Genomic DNA, 14,171 nt, shown 5'->3' with positions numbered 1-14,171 from the left:
CCCCTTTCTCCCACCCAGAGCAGAGTTCCCCACAAAACGTGGGTGAAGTATATCAGAAGGTTGAAGTGGTTAAGAATAGGTTTCCCTTTATATAGGGATATAGGTAGCCCTTTCCATAAAAGTCTTTCCCATTTATAATCCTGTCCAGAACTCTTGGTGAGATAAGCATTATTACCCTTGTTTGACATGTGAGAGAGCAGTTTGGGAAGGAGATTTGGAGGTACATCAAATTCTAGCCCTACTAGTTACCAGTTGAGAGAATCTGGGAAATCCATCAGCCATCTAAACACATTTGCCGCCTAATCTATAAAATGGGACAAAAGAAATGTCTATTGTAAATTAAGTGATTTAGTAACATCTAGCCAAATAGCGGTGATTTGTGTCTTCAACTAGTGTATTTAACAGCAGCTGCGGTTTTAGAACCAGAGCTCTTCTGTTACTCTGGGAACTTGTCAGCTGGTTTCCCCTTGGATGTGTTGAATTCTTCCTCCCTTCTCCCTCTGGTTCTTCTGTCTCTTGATGTCTATGCTTTTCTGGGTCTTTGTTCATTTTCTTCTTCTTCTTCTTCTTCTTCTTCTTCTTCTTCTTCTTCTTCTTCTTCTTCTTCTTCTTCTTCTTCTTCCTCTTCCTTCCCTTTCTCCTCCCTCTCCTCCTCCCCTGCAGCTATGTGGATTACATTGCTTTGTGTTATTCAGTGTCTCTCTCTCTCCCTCTCTCTCTCTCTCTCTCTCTCTCTCTCTCTCTCCTCTTCTCTTCTCTTCTCTTCTCTTCTCTTCTCTTCTCTTCTCTTTCTCTCTTTCTCCCTCTGTTTTTCTGCTAGCAGTTCACAGCAGCCCATCTTCAGGATTTTGTCTGGTTTTTTTGTATGTATGTTTGTTTGTTGTTTGAGACAGGGTTTCATTGTGTAACTCTGGCTGCCCTGCAACTTTCCATATAGACCAGGCTTGACTCAAACTTGCTCTCTGTTTCCTGAGTGTTGGGATTAAAGACATGGGCCACCCATCCCTGGCTTGGTTCTGTGTTTTGTTTTGTTTTGTTTTGTTTTGTTTTGTTTTGTTTTGTTTTGTTTAAACTGTGCTGTTGCTGGTGGGGATTTTGTTTTTATTGGTAGTGTTTTGGGGTTGTGTTTTTTGTTGGTTTTTTGTGTTTTGGGTTTTTCTGTTTGGTTAATTTGGTTTCAGGACAGAAGTGGGTTTATTCAGTTTTTTTAATTTGATTTGGTTTGGTTTGGCTGATTTGGTTTGGTTTGGTTTGGTTTGGCTGGTTTGGTTTGGTTTGGTTTGGTTTAGTTTGGTTTGGCTGGCTTGGTTTGGTTTGGTTTGGTTTGGTTTGGTTTGGTTTGGTTTGGTTTGGTTTCAGGACAGAGTAGTTTTGTTTGTTTGGCTTTGTTATACAGCGATGATCTTGCTATGTAGCCCTGGCTAGCCTAGAACTAGCTATGTCAACCAGGCAGGCTTCAAACTGCAATGATCCTACTGCCTCTGCCTCCTCAGAGCTGGGGTTGCAGGCATAGTGCTTTGTGTTGCCAAGCTGGAGATCAGGCAAAGTGTCCTGCACACTGGGCAAGTGTCCCCCCACTGATGGAGATCAGACAGTGTCCCAAGCACTGGGCAAGTGTCCCCCCACTGATAGAGATCAGACAGTGTCCCCAAACACTGGGCAAGTTCCCCTCCCCCCCACTGATTCGAATCCCCAGTATTGCCTGCTTCTTTTCTCACTTCCTAATTTCTGTTGGAATATGGACATTTTAGATAATTTATTATAGCAATTCAAGTTCCTAGTCTCCTCTTCTGGAGCTTGCTATTGTTATTTACTTGTTTGTTGGTTTAATGTCCAAACTTAACATGAACTGACACTCGAGATACCAGAAGGGCTTTGCTCTCCATCCCTAACCACACTAGTAATCAAACTCCACTCATTGCAGCTGACAATTGTTTTTGACAATCCCCTGAGATGCTGTAAAACAAACCAATACAATCAAATCTGAACCCCTTGAAGGAATGCTAGTTGCTGTGGATGGTCTTGTCCTGACTGTGGCAGTCTCACAGTCTCTTCTGCACTTCAGTCAGGACAGCATCAGCAGGAATCCATGAATCTCCCCACATGCATCCCAGGTTGCTGCAACTAGAGGAGCTTCTTCCAGGGCTGGGTTGGTACAGGGCAAGTCCTAGTCCTGCTGTTCACACCCTCAGCTTCTTCCTCATTCCTCGTCTACTCAAATAGCTGCTTAGGATCGTTTCCATGGTCTTTCCATCCTTTGTTTACACTTTTCACCATTGCTCTCCCCATCACCATGCTGGAACCAATCACACACTCCCACCGATTTCCAGCTTTAAAGATCCTGCTGACCACACGCTTTGACAGTGGCTCTGGCCTTTGGCAGATGTACCACATCCCTTCCATGGCATCATTCATTTGTAGTTTAACTTTTCTTTTTTTCCGTAAAGAAAGACTAATGTATTGAAGGAACATTCACTAGATTACTTAGAATAATTTTGTTTTAAACTGTTGAGTCTGTGCAAATGAGTAGTTCAATCTGCCTTTTTATTCCAAGGAAGAGATCAATATTTGCTAAGAATATTGTACAGTAGGCAGATTAGAATCACCAAAATTAAGTTCTAATTATATGGGATTACAGCTATAGTATGGTTTATATGGTTATAGTATGGATTGTAGTATGGATTATACAATAAAGGAAAGAGGCTTGAGATACATCTCATGGTAGAGCATTTGTCTAGCATGCATAAGGCGCTAGGCTCAAACTCCACTGCCCCAAAGTAAACAAATTAAATAAATAAATAAATAAATAAATAAGGAAAGAATGAAAGAAATTTGTCCTAAAATGAGAAAAAGACATACTTTTTAGATGGGGAAGACACTGTCTATCAACAAAAGCAACGAGGGAGAAATACTACCTAATGGAAATCATAATTTTTAAGAATAAAGAAAAGAGGCAGGAGTGGTGGCTCACACCTATAATCTCAGCACTTGGGAAGCAAAGTCAGGCAGATTTAAGTGAGTTCAAGACACCTGGTTCTGTAGAATAAGTTTCAGGCCAACCAGAGTTATATAGTGAGATCCTGTCTCAAAGAAAGAAAGAGAGAAAGAAAGAAAGAAAGAAAGAAAGAAAGAAAGAAAGAAAGAAAGAGAAAGAGAGAAAGGAGAGAGGGAGGGAGGGAGGGAAGAAGGAAGGAAGGAAGGAAGGAAAGAAAGAAAGAAAGAAAAAAGAAAGAAAGAAAGAAAGACTTAAGGAGGTATAAAAATTAAGTCACTTGATGTTAAGATGTTGGCAGTAAGTTATAATAGTAACCTAACATTTCCCTGCCGCATTAAGTGAATAAGAATTGAATTAAAAATGAAAATATGAACACTGAATGTTCCAAGAAAGTTGTGTTTGCTTGGGGAAATTTCGAGATGATTTTTCCTTTTAATACAGTTTTCTGCCGTGTGGTGTGTGTGTGTGTGTGTGTGTGTGTGTGTGTGTGTGTGTGTGTTACACAGCTGGAGATGTAGCTCAGGAACGAAGCACTTACCTGGCACACACAAAGCACTGGAGTCCATCTGGGTTTGAGTTTATTTTTAGGGATAGAGGGAACAAGGTCTTGTTATGTTGCTCAAGCTGGCTTCAGCCTCCTAGGGTCAAGCACTTATCCTCAGCCTCTTGAGTAGCAGAGACTATGGGCAGGTGCCTTCACACCTAGCTCTAAGACACTTTCAATACGAAGAAAGCAGTTGCTTTTGTTTATGCTTATTCTGCATCTACATAAGAGTGCTTGGTAAGCAATTGTTGGTGCTCGCATTGCAGAAAACTGGGAAATGGATGGAGGCAACCAGAGTAGGGACTCTGAGTTCCTACTCCTGGGACTCTCAGAGGTTCCTGAACATCAGCGCATCCTGTTCGGGACCTTCCTGTCCATGTACCTGGTCACAGTGGTAGGAAATGTGCTCATCATCCTGGCCATCGGCTCTGACTCACACCTGCACACTCCCATGTATTTTTTCCTGGCCAACCTCTCCTTCACTGACCTCTTCTTTGTCACTAACACTATCCCCAAGACACTGGTGAACCTTCAATCCCAGAACAAAGCTATCTCCTACGCAGGATGTCTGACACAGCTCTTCTTCCTGGTGTCTTTGGTAGCCTTGGACAATCTCATCCTAGCTGTAATGGCATATGACCGTTATGTGGCCATCTGTCGCCCTCTCCATTACACTACAGCCATGAGCCCTAAGCTCTGTATCTTGCTTCTCATCTTGTGCTGGGCCCTGTCTATCCTCTACGGCCTCATCCACACCCTCCTCATGACCAGAGTAACCTTCTGTGGGCCTCGGAAAATCCACTACATCTTCTGCGAAATGTATGTCCTGCTAAGGCTTGCATGCTCTGACACCCACATCAATCACATGATGCTGATCGCCACAGGCTGCTTCATCTTCCTTGTTCCGTTTGGATTCATGATCATGTCCTATATCTGGATTGTCAGAGCTATCCTCAGAATTCCTTCAGCCTCTAACAAGTACAAAGCCTTTTCCACTTGTGCATCCCATCTGGCTGTAGTGGCCCTCTTCTACGGGACACTTTGCATGGTGTATCTGAAACCTCTCCACACCTACTCCATGAAAGACTCAGTAGCCACTGTGATGTATGCAGTGGTGACACCCATGATGAACCCTTTCATCTACAGCCTGCGGAACAAAGACATGCATGGGGCTCTGGGAAGACTGCTAAGGAAGCCACTTCAGAAGCTAACATGAGGGTTGTTTGGGGGTAAGGGGGATGAAATGGAGTGCATATAGCCTTCAGTATATGCAACCATCACCCTACAGGTTATGCAGGAGTATTTGGATACAGCTCTGGCTCTAAGTGAAACCTCTGTGGTGATGGAAAGACATGTAAGTATATTCCAGCATCCTTAAGATCTCACAATCTTTGGTAATAAATAAGGTCACACTAATGCCAACACTAGAATATTTCAGGGTCGAATTTTTCAATGTGTCTGAACATAGGACCACACTCTCAGGCTTTTCCAGATATACCCAGTTATGACATAGAGACATCTCTTGTTTTATATCACATACATCAAATTCACAAAAAAAGCAATGGTGACTGATTATTCATCACTGGGCTATGGTGGCTTGGAAGAAATCCTTTAGAGCTGAATCAACAGAACCAGAGGGGTGTAAGGCTGTAGAATGCAAGATTCAGTTGATGTGGAAGTCATTCTGTTAGTCTATGGAGTGTCTATTAAAACCTTCAAACTGGGTTGCAAGCATGGACATGGAGCTCACAGCTAATTGTGAGAAATAGGTAAAACTGTATGTAAATGAGCCTACGTCATAAGTTAAAAGGCAATGTTTACCTTGCTGGTCTAAATATGTGTATCTATCTGTTTAAGGTACAAATGCTAGGGCTAGAGAGATGGTCCAGCAATTAGAGCACTTGCTGTTTGCTCTTCCCGAGGACCCAGGTTCCATTCCCACGTGACAACTCACAACTGTCTGCAGTTCCAGCTTCAGGGAATCCAATGCCCTCTTCTGACATTTGTGGGAACCAGACACAGATATACATGTAGGCAAAATATTCATATACATAAAATTAAAATAAATCAATCTTTTAAAAATAAAATAAATAAACAAAAGGAGGAAAGATGCTACAGGTGGGGATGAAGCTCAAAGTAGAACATTTGCTGAGCATATATAAGGGTGTGGCTCAAGGAAGAGAAAGGGAAAGAGGGAGAGGGGAAGACAGAGAGAGAGAGAGAGAGAGAGAGAGGGAAGGAGAGCAAGGGAGGGAGGGAGAAGAGAGGGAGAGGAGGAAAGAGAGAGAACACTAAAAGAATTAAATATACAACAAAGCTTGAAGGTAAAGGGTTACAAATTGGCACATACCATATTTTAAGTAAAATGTTCTTATAGTAACATTAGATAACTGACTTTAAAATAGAAAAGGCAGACCTCAGCAAGATCATGAATGAAAGTCTCCATCTCTCTGACCAAAAATAATTACTTGCATAAAACAGCCTGTTATTAAAATAAGATGTATTGCTGGGCAGTGGTGGCACACACCTTTAATCCCAGCACTTGGGAGGCAGAGGCAGGCAGATTTCTGAGTTCGAGGCCAGCCTGGTCTACAGAGTGAGTTCCAGGACAGCCAGGGCTACACAGAGAAACCCTGTCTCGAAAACAAAATAAAATAAAATAAGATGTATTATCTAAGCCTCATAATAACAATGAAGATAAACATATCTATAGTGGTTGTACAAAATATAGAAAGGACCCAAAGCATTTTCACAGAGAAATGCATCACAGGAATACAAGTGGGGAAGAGGAGACCCCACTCTCTGCTTCCTAACTGCAGACACAGTTTGCTCAGCTGCCTCATGTTGGATTATATTCCTTCTTATGCCATGAGCCAAAATAAACCAATCCTTCATTTAGGAGAAAGAAAGAGAAAGAAAAACATGGTCTGAAAACAAATTACAAAGTGATAGTAGCAAATATTCTCCTGTGAATAATTAATTACCTTAAATATAAACACATTGGGTTCTCCAATCAAAATATATGTAGTTACTGGAAGGATAGGGGGTGGGGGGATTCAACCATATGCTGACTACAAGAAACTCACTTTACTACAAAGGATACATACAGATTGAGAGTAAATGGGTAAATGGGCAAAGAAATATTCATATATGTGTGCATATATTTTCCAAGCAACTAGAAACTGGAAGAGTAGCTATGTTTAAATCGGACGAATAAGTCAAACCAAAAAAAAAAAAAAAAAAAAAAAAAAAACACTAAAAAGAGACAATAAAGGCCTCTAAAATAATGCTAAAGGGACGAATTTATCAAAAGACATACTGTTGTAAATATCTGTGCACACAACATCAGAGTAGTGTCTAAATGCATACATCAATTGCTAAATGACTTGAAGGAGAGAGATGGCAACCATCGGAGTCCCAGAACACCCCACTCATAGCCATTAGAAGACCATCAGAAAATGAACCATGACCTTCGTGTTAGCTGCTTTGCTTGTCTCAATGACAAAGCAGAATACCCGACAGAAAAAAACTCCAAGGAGCAAGGATTTATTTTGACAGTTTCAGGGATCTCAGACCACTGTGGCAGGGGAGGCAGGCAGCTGGAGCAGCTTGGCCGTGAGAGCTTACAGCACAGCATATTCACATCAGGAAACAGAGAGAGCCCAGGCTAGGGCCAGAGGAGGATACCTTCTTCAAGACCTACCCTAGCCAGACCATAGTCTCATTCTTTGGGGACTTTCCATTGCTTTCCAAAATGACATCATGAGCTACTAGCCAAATATTCAAACATGAGCCTTTGGGGAACATTGTACATTCAAACTATATGGATTTAAATTTCACTTTAGACTAAATGGATCTATATCTATCCAGAGCTGTTTATCCATGGTCAGCAAAATGTAAATTGTTCTGGAGCTCAGTCCCCATTTGTGTGAAATCACCCTGGCTAACTCAGTCTACTTTGTGTTACTGTAAGGAGACAGCTGAGATTGGGCACTTTATTTAAAAAGAAAGAACAAAATGAAATTTCAAGGCTGGAGAGATGTGAGTCGGTGGCTAAGAGTGTTTGATATTTTTCCCAAAGACCAGAGTTTGGTTCCTAACACTCACACTGAGCTGCCCATGAACATTACCCATAGATAAACCCAAGAGATCCTATGCCTTCTCCTGGCTTCCATGGGCAGGATATAGAAGTTCATTTCTCACAGTTCTGGAAGCTGAAAAATCAAAGACATTGGTGCCTGTAGGGACCAGTCCTTCAGAGTCAGTACAAAACACACCCAGACACCAAGTTCCCAGCACCAAGATTTATTACCTAGGAGGGATGGGGGTAAGGGGGTGACTCTACATGGGACAGTAAGCAGGTGTCTCTGCAGGAGTGATGTTTAAGAAGAAAAGGGGAAATCTGAGCTAGAATGAGTTAATAAGTCCTAATTGGTCAGGTTAGGCACTATAGCCAAATAATGAATTTTGATTGGTGAACCTTGGTGTTTACTCTCAGGAATGAGTCAGTGGCCAAATAAGGGAATAGACTTTGGGGGCTAGCTTTAGAAATGTAATCTGTTTATCAAGGGAGATGGAAGGAGAGAGGGCAAAACCTGCCAGTTCCCATACTTGACATGCTCCTGCCTGTTGGAGAGCCACACAGTGCCAATTACTGAACTGGGTCTCCTTGCTTCCAAGATTCTGCCTTATGCATCCTCCAGAAGGAAGAAATCCTTTAATACTGCAAAAGATGTGTGAACAGGAGAGCTCACTGCTACATAAAGATTCTTGTATCTGGGTCTTACGCTCACTCACAAGAGGCATCCTTGTTGTCTGATCCCCTTAGAGCCCCACCTCTTACTACTAAACGTTGGCCCTTAAATTCCAACAAACAACTAAAGGGAAAACACTCAGACATTACCATCAACCCAACAAGGAGGTGTTAGGATGTTCTAGACGAGGTTAACTATACATTATACATTTCTGATCACACATTACTATACAATATTAATTACACATTATAGCCCCATCTTGTTTAGTCACCAGATGTGGGGTATCCCAGGAAAGGAGTGGTCTTTGGAAAAGAGGGCTCTGAAACCAAGGCAAGCCCTTATGGAATGGACCCTGAAGGCTGTCCACTGACCATTCTTGACACAGGGGCACAGGGAGTCCAATGTGTTGGACTATTGCTACTGCTGTTCTCTTAGTGAGTGAGAATTAATTTGGTTTTGGACAGAGTCTCACTATGTATACCAAGCTGATTTCACAGTCATGATCCTCCTGCTTCAGCCTCCTGAGTTCTGAGAGTATAGGTGTGCACCACCATACATAGCTAGAAACTCTGCTGTTAAAGTGAAAACTGTCTTTAAAGGTCATCTCCATTTCCCCAAGGATATGTGTGGGTACTGCCATTAAAACTCTGCATATACAAAAAACTAATAGTCAATTTATCAGTGGCAACCAAGTCTTCTAGAAGATTGCACAGATTATGTGCATTATGGTTAGATGTTTCTAATGTGCTTGATTTGCTTTGCTTTGCTTTGCTTTTTCCTTTCTATGGGTATGGGTATTTTGACTACACATATGTGCACCACCTAAGTTGAAGTCAAATGTGTGAGGTTATGGATACGGTGGTCGGAATCCAACGTGGGTCCTTGGGAAAAGCAACCAATGGTATTAACCTCTATAGGCCATCTCTTCATCTGGAAATATGCTTGATTTTATTGGATCTAAGTCTCTGATACTGGGAGCCTAAGAGAACTTATAAGGTCTAGGTCTCAGGCTGGGAGATCTGGATGGAGTTCACTCACCAGCCCTCCTCCTCCCCACCGTTCGCTGCACCCCGGGTCAGGACCCAAAGAGCCCCACTAGGGTTATTTCCCACCGGAGGCGATGCATTGAGTCCCTCAAACCCACTCCTTGGAACCCGCTAGCTCTCACCCAAATAGCTTTGGCCTCCGCAGTGTCCTCCGTAGTTTCAGAGCGCGGAGGACCTCTAATCTGTACATTGTCCATTCTCGCTCCCCAGAGGAACGGACCAAAGTGGCAAACACACCCTGATGACAGCCTAGTGCAGAAGCAGTGGATGAAAAGGTGGAAGCTCGCTGATCCGCGCGCGTATCCTCTCGTTCTACAGTCTTCGCGCTCCATCCAGCGGCAGCTTCGGGAATCGCGTGCGTCTTAGACAAAATTCTGCGGCTGTAATTCACCGTTGCAGAAGTGCGTAAATGCTGCAGATCTTCTTCTGATCGCTGAAAAGAGAAACAAATACCCACCACCCCACCCCACCTCACCCTACTCCCCCCCGCCACCACCCCCCCCCCGCCATCTCCGACTTTCGCTAAAATTAAGTCATTCTTCCCAACAATGACTAGCTGGTGCCGGCTCCCAGCTCTCTGCATCCTCATTTGCAAAAGCATTTGATACAAGGATGTAAAATGAAATCCAAGAAGATTAATTCTAGGATTACGGTGGGAAAATAATATATAAACACGACGACCTATCAGTCCTTAGACAATCAAAGTCATTTAATAAAACAACATTCACTAGGATTGGAAAAACAAAAATCTCTGTAGGCGAGGAATTAAAACAGTAAAAGCTTAAAAAAAAATCAGCGCCCCTCCACCCATGGCACCAGCCCCTGCCTCCAGGTTTCGGTCTTGTTTGAGTTCCTATCTTGGCTTCCTTCAATGATTGACTACAATGTAGAAGTGTAGCCCAAATCATTCCTCCCCAGCTTGCTTTTGGTCATGATGTTTCTTCATAGCAATAGTAACCCTAAGACATCTATTAAAGATTTTTATCACCAAGATATCATAATCCAAAGAATAGCTATATTTACTATTAGAAACATTGAAATGAATGTGCAAATTGTCTTTCTATGGGAGATTAAGACAATTGGAGAAAGGTGTCCCTTCAGATTCATTTGCACGTCCGTGAACTGTAATTACTGGTTATTAGCTATCTGAAACTTGCAGAATTGCAAAATGACTCCAAGAGAATCAGAATCAAAGAACTCAGGGAGGTGTGCCTAAGACAATGCAGTTCTCATTGAAGAACAAATTATTCTCCTCATGTCGCTTGAATAAAATGTCCTTCCATCCCTCAAGGCATTGTCAGCTGATTTTTTCTATTTCCTGTAGCTGGGCATATTCTTCACTGATGCAACAGTTTTAAATGCACAAGAATTGCTTCCAATTTTCATAGAGAATAGAAAGAGGTAGGAGTCCACAACAGGCTGGGGGAGTATTCCCAAAATAAAGACTAAACTAACAGACCCCTTTCTTACAAATTACACAAACACACACACACACACACACACAAACCATCACCACCAAAAAGAAAGAAGAAAAGAAGAGAGAGAGAGAGAGAGAGAGAGAGAGAGAGAGAGAGAGAGAGAGAGAAGAACTAATGATCATGGAAAATGTGGACACACAGGAAAAGAAATGTCTGAACATAGAAAATGAAAATGTTCAGGCACATTCTTGAGTTTTATAAAATGTAAATTAAACTATGACAAAACTTCTCAGGCAAGAACTGGCAAGTTTATTGAAGGTGAGAGATATAAGGTATTGTCATACTTTGTGAAGAGATATATTTATATAGCCACTTGGGAGGACAGTTTGGAAAAAAATCGGTCAAAATACATATACATTTTATCACAATAATAGTACTTCCAGGCATTGATCCCACTTAAGTGCTTGCCTACATATGCAAAACCATGTACAGAGAAATATTATTTGAGCAGCACTACTTGTAGTCACAAAGGGTTGAGAAGAAAATAAAATCCACATATGCATCTATGAAATGGAACACCATCCTATTATTTAAAATAACAAGGCAAGGCTACAATCACTCCCAGCATCAGGAAGCTGAGGTAGGAGGATTGCCATGAGTTCTAAGCCAGTTTAGGCTACCCAGTGAGTTTCAGGACAGTCTGAGCTACTCTGTAGAATCCCGCCTTAATTAACTAAGTTGAAAAATGAGCAAAACAATCGGGTTTCAAGTCAGCAAGAAGGCTGTGGTTGGGCAGTGGTAGCATGCTTGCTGTCCTGGCTAGTTTTACATCAACTTGACACAAGCTAGAGTCATCTGAAAGGAGGAAACCTCGACTGAGAAAATGCCTCCATGAGATCCAGCTGTAGGGCTTTATCTTTTTTTTTTTTTTTTTTTTTTTGTTATTCCTTTTGTTTTGGGGATTATATCATTTTCACATGCTTCCCTCTACACCCTTATTTTTTTTTTTTAATTTTTTTATTGGATGTTTTATTTACATTTCATATGTTGTCCCCTTACCCCATCCCCCACCCACCCAGGAACCCCCAATCCCCTCACACCTCCTCCTTCTTCTTTGTGGATGTAACCTCTATCTACCCCCCCACTCCCACCTCCCCACCCTCAAAACTCCCACCCCCTGGGGCGTCCAGCCTTCATGAGGTCAAGGATCTCATCTTCCACCTGTGCCCAGCAGGGCCCTCCACTCTTATATATTCAGCTAAGGCCCTGGATCCCTCCATAAGTGCTCCCAGGCTGGTGGTTTAGACCCTGGGAGCTGTGGTTGGTTGGTATTGTTGCTCTCCTCATGGGGCCACAAATCCTTTCAGCTCCTTCAGTCTTCACTCTAACTCCTCCATTGAGAACCCCATAATCACTTCAATGGCTAGTTGTGAGCATCTGCCTCTGAATATGTCAGACTCTTGAAGACCTCTGAGGAGACATCCATATCAGGCTCTTATCAGCATGCACTTCCTGACTTCCACATCAGCATCTACCTTTGGTGACTGCACATGGGATGGATACTCAGGTGGAAAGGTCTTCAGACGGCCCCTCCTTCAGTTTTTGTCCCTCGCTTTGTCTCCATATTTGCTCCCTTGAGTATTTTGTTGCTCCTTCTAAGAAGGACCGAATCACCCCCACTTGGTCTTCCTTCTTTATGGACTTCATGTGGCCTGTGAGTTGCATCTTGGGCATTTTAAGGTTCTGGGCTAATATCCAATAATCAGTGAGTGAATACCATGTGTGTTCTTTTGTGATTGGCTTACCTCACTCAGTATGATAATTTCTAGTTCCATCCATTTACCTAGGAACCTCTCAAATTCATTGTTTTTAATAGCTGAGTAATACTCCATTGTGTAAATATACCACATTTTTTTAATCCATTCCTCAGTTGAAGGACATCTGGGTTCTTTCCAGCTCCTGGCTATTATAAATAAGGCTGCTATGAACATAGTTGAGCATATGTCCTTATTATATGTTCGAGCACCTTCTGGGTATATGCCTAGGAGTGGTATAGCTGGATCCTCGGGTAATGCTATGTCCAATTTTCTGAGGAACCGCCACACTGATTTCCAAAGTGGTTGCACCATCTTGCAGTCCCACCAACAATGGAGGAGTGTTCCTCTTTCTCCACACCCTCGCCAGCATCTACTATCACCTGAGTTTTTAATCTTAGCCATTCTGACTGGTGTGAGATGGAATCTCAGGGTTGTTTTGATTTGCATTTCCCTGACGACTAAGGATGCCGAGCATTTCTTTAGGTGCTTCTCGGCCATTCGAGTTTCTTCTGTTGAAAATTCTTTGTTGAGCTCTATACCCCATTTTTTAATAGGGTAATTTGGTTGCCTGGAGTCTAATTTCTTGAGTTCTTTGTATATATTGGATATTAGCCCTCTATCAGATGAAGGATTGGTAAAGATCTTTTCCCAATTTGTTGGTTGTCGTTTTGTCCTATTGACAGTGTCCTTTGCCTTACAGAAACTTTGCAATTTTATGAAGTTGTAGGGCTTTATCTTAATTAATGGTTTCTGGAGGCGGGCCCAGCCCATTGTGGGTGGTGCTGTCCCTGTGCTGGAGGTCCTGGGTTCTATAAGAAAGCAGGTTGAGCAAGCCATAAGGAACAAGCCAGTGAGCAGCACTGCTCCACAGCCTGCATCAGCTCCTGCCTCCAGGTTCCTGCCCTGCTTGAGTTCCTGTCCTGACTTCCTTTGATTATGAACAAGAATATGGAAGTGTAAGCCAAATAAACCCTTTCCTCTCCGACTTGCATTTTGGTCATTGTGTTTCATCACAATAGAAATCTAAATTGAGACTTTACAATTTCAATATTATTTCAACAGCTTTAGTGATGTTTCTACTCACTAAACATCCGGATATTTTTAAGTTATCAACATAATTCAGGTTCTAACTAATGCTCTATAATTAAGAAGCAAAAAAAATCCACAGACTCCAATTAGAAATGTGTTCACAATGATTCTTTAGCCACCCTTGTCATTTGTTGGGTGATTTGTGGCTACTCTGTGTCCTAACCATTGTCTGGGGACAATTGATGCAGTGAGAAATGATCACCCAGTATTCCTGGGCCAACCAAACTCTGCCAAGTACTGCCTGCACGGTTCTCTTAAACATGGGAACTGTGGACTGTGAGTTAACAAAAACTCTGTGAGGGGCGGGGGGCGTGTGAGTGAGCATGCATGTGTGCAGATTCGTTCACCAATGCCTGTATATGTGAAGGTCGTCTTTCTCTATTGGTCTTTCCCTTTTTGAGATGGGGTCTCTCACTAAACCTTGGTATGGCACTTTGGCTAAGCTGGTTTCAGACCTCTCTGTCACCTGGTGCTGGTGTTATAGACTGGCAGGGCCACGCTTGGCTAT

General features: G+C 42.4%; 1 protein-coding gene across 1 annotated transcript; it reads left to right on the top strand.

The window, feature by feature from the left end:
• Positions 1-3,816: 3,816 nt before the first annotated feature.
• On the top strand, positions 3,817-4,755 carry LOC114613979 (olfactory receptor 1D2). Its single transcript, XM_028759446.1, has one exon. It carries the CDS (start codon positions 3,817-3,819, stop codon positions 4,753-4,755), a length of 939 nt encoding a protein of 312 aa, XP_028615279.1.
• Positions 4,756-14,171: the final 9,416 nt, after the last annotated feature.

The sequence above is a fragment of the Grammomys surdaster genome, unplaced genomic scaffold, assembly GCF_004785775.1.
Source record: "Grammomys surdaster isolate TR1022 unplaced genomic scaffold, NIH_TR_1.0 126278, whole genome shotgun sequence".
NCBI lineage: Eukaryota > Metazoa > Chordata > Mammalia > Rodentia > Muridae > Grammomys > Grammomys surdaster.
The sequence above is the reverse complement of the archived record's forward strand: the minus strand, read 5'-3'. Positions and strand labels throughout refer to the sequence as shown.

What these genes read in the sequence shown, in the direction of transcription:
- LOC114613979 (XM_028759446.1), top strand. Translation starts at nt 3,817, where the DNA reads ATGGATGGAGGCAACCAGAGTAGGGACTCTGAGTTCCTACTCCTGGGA.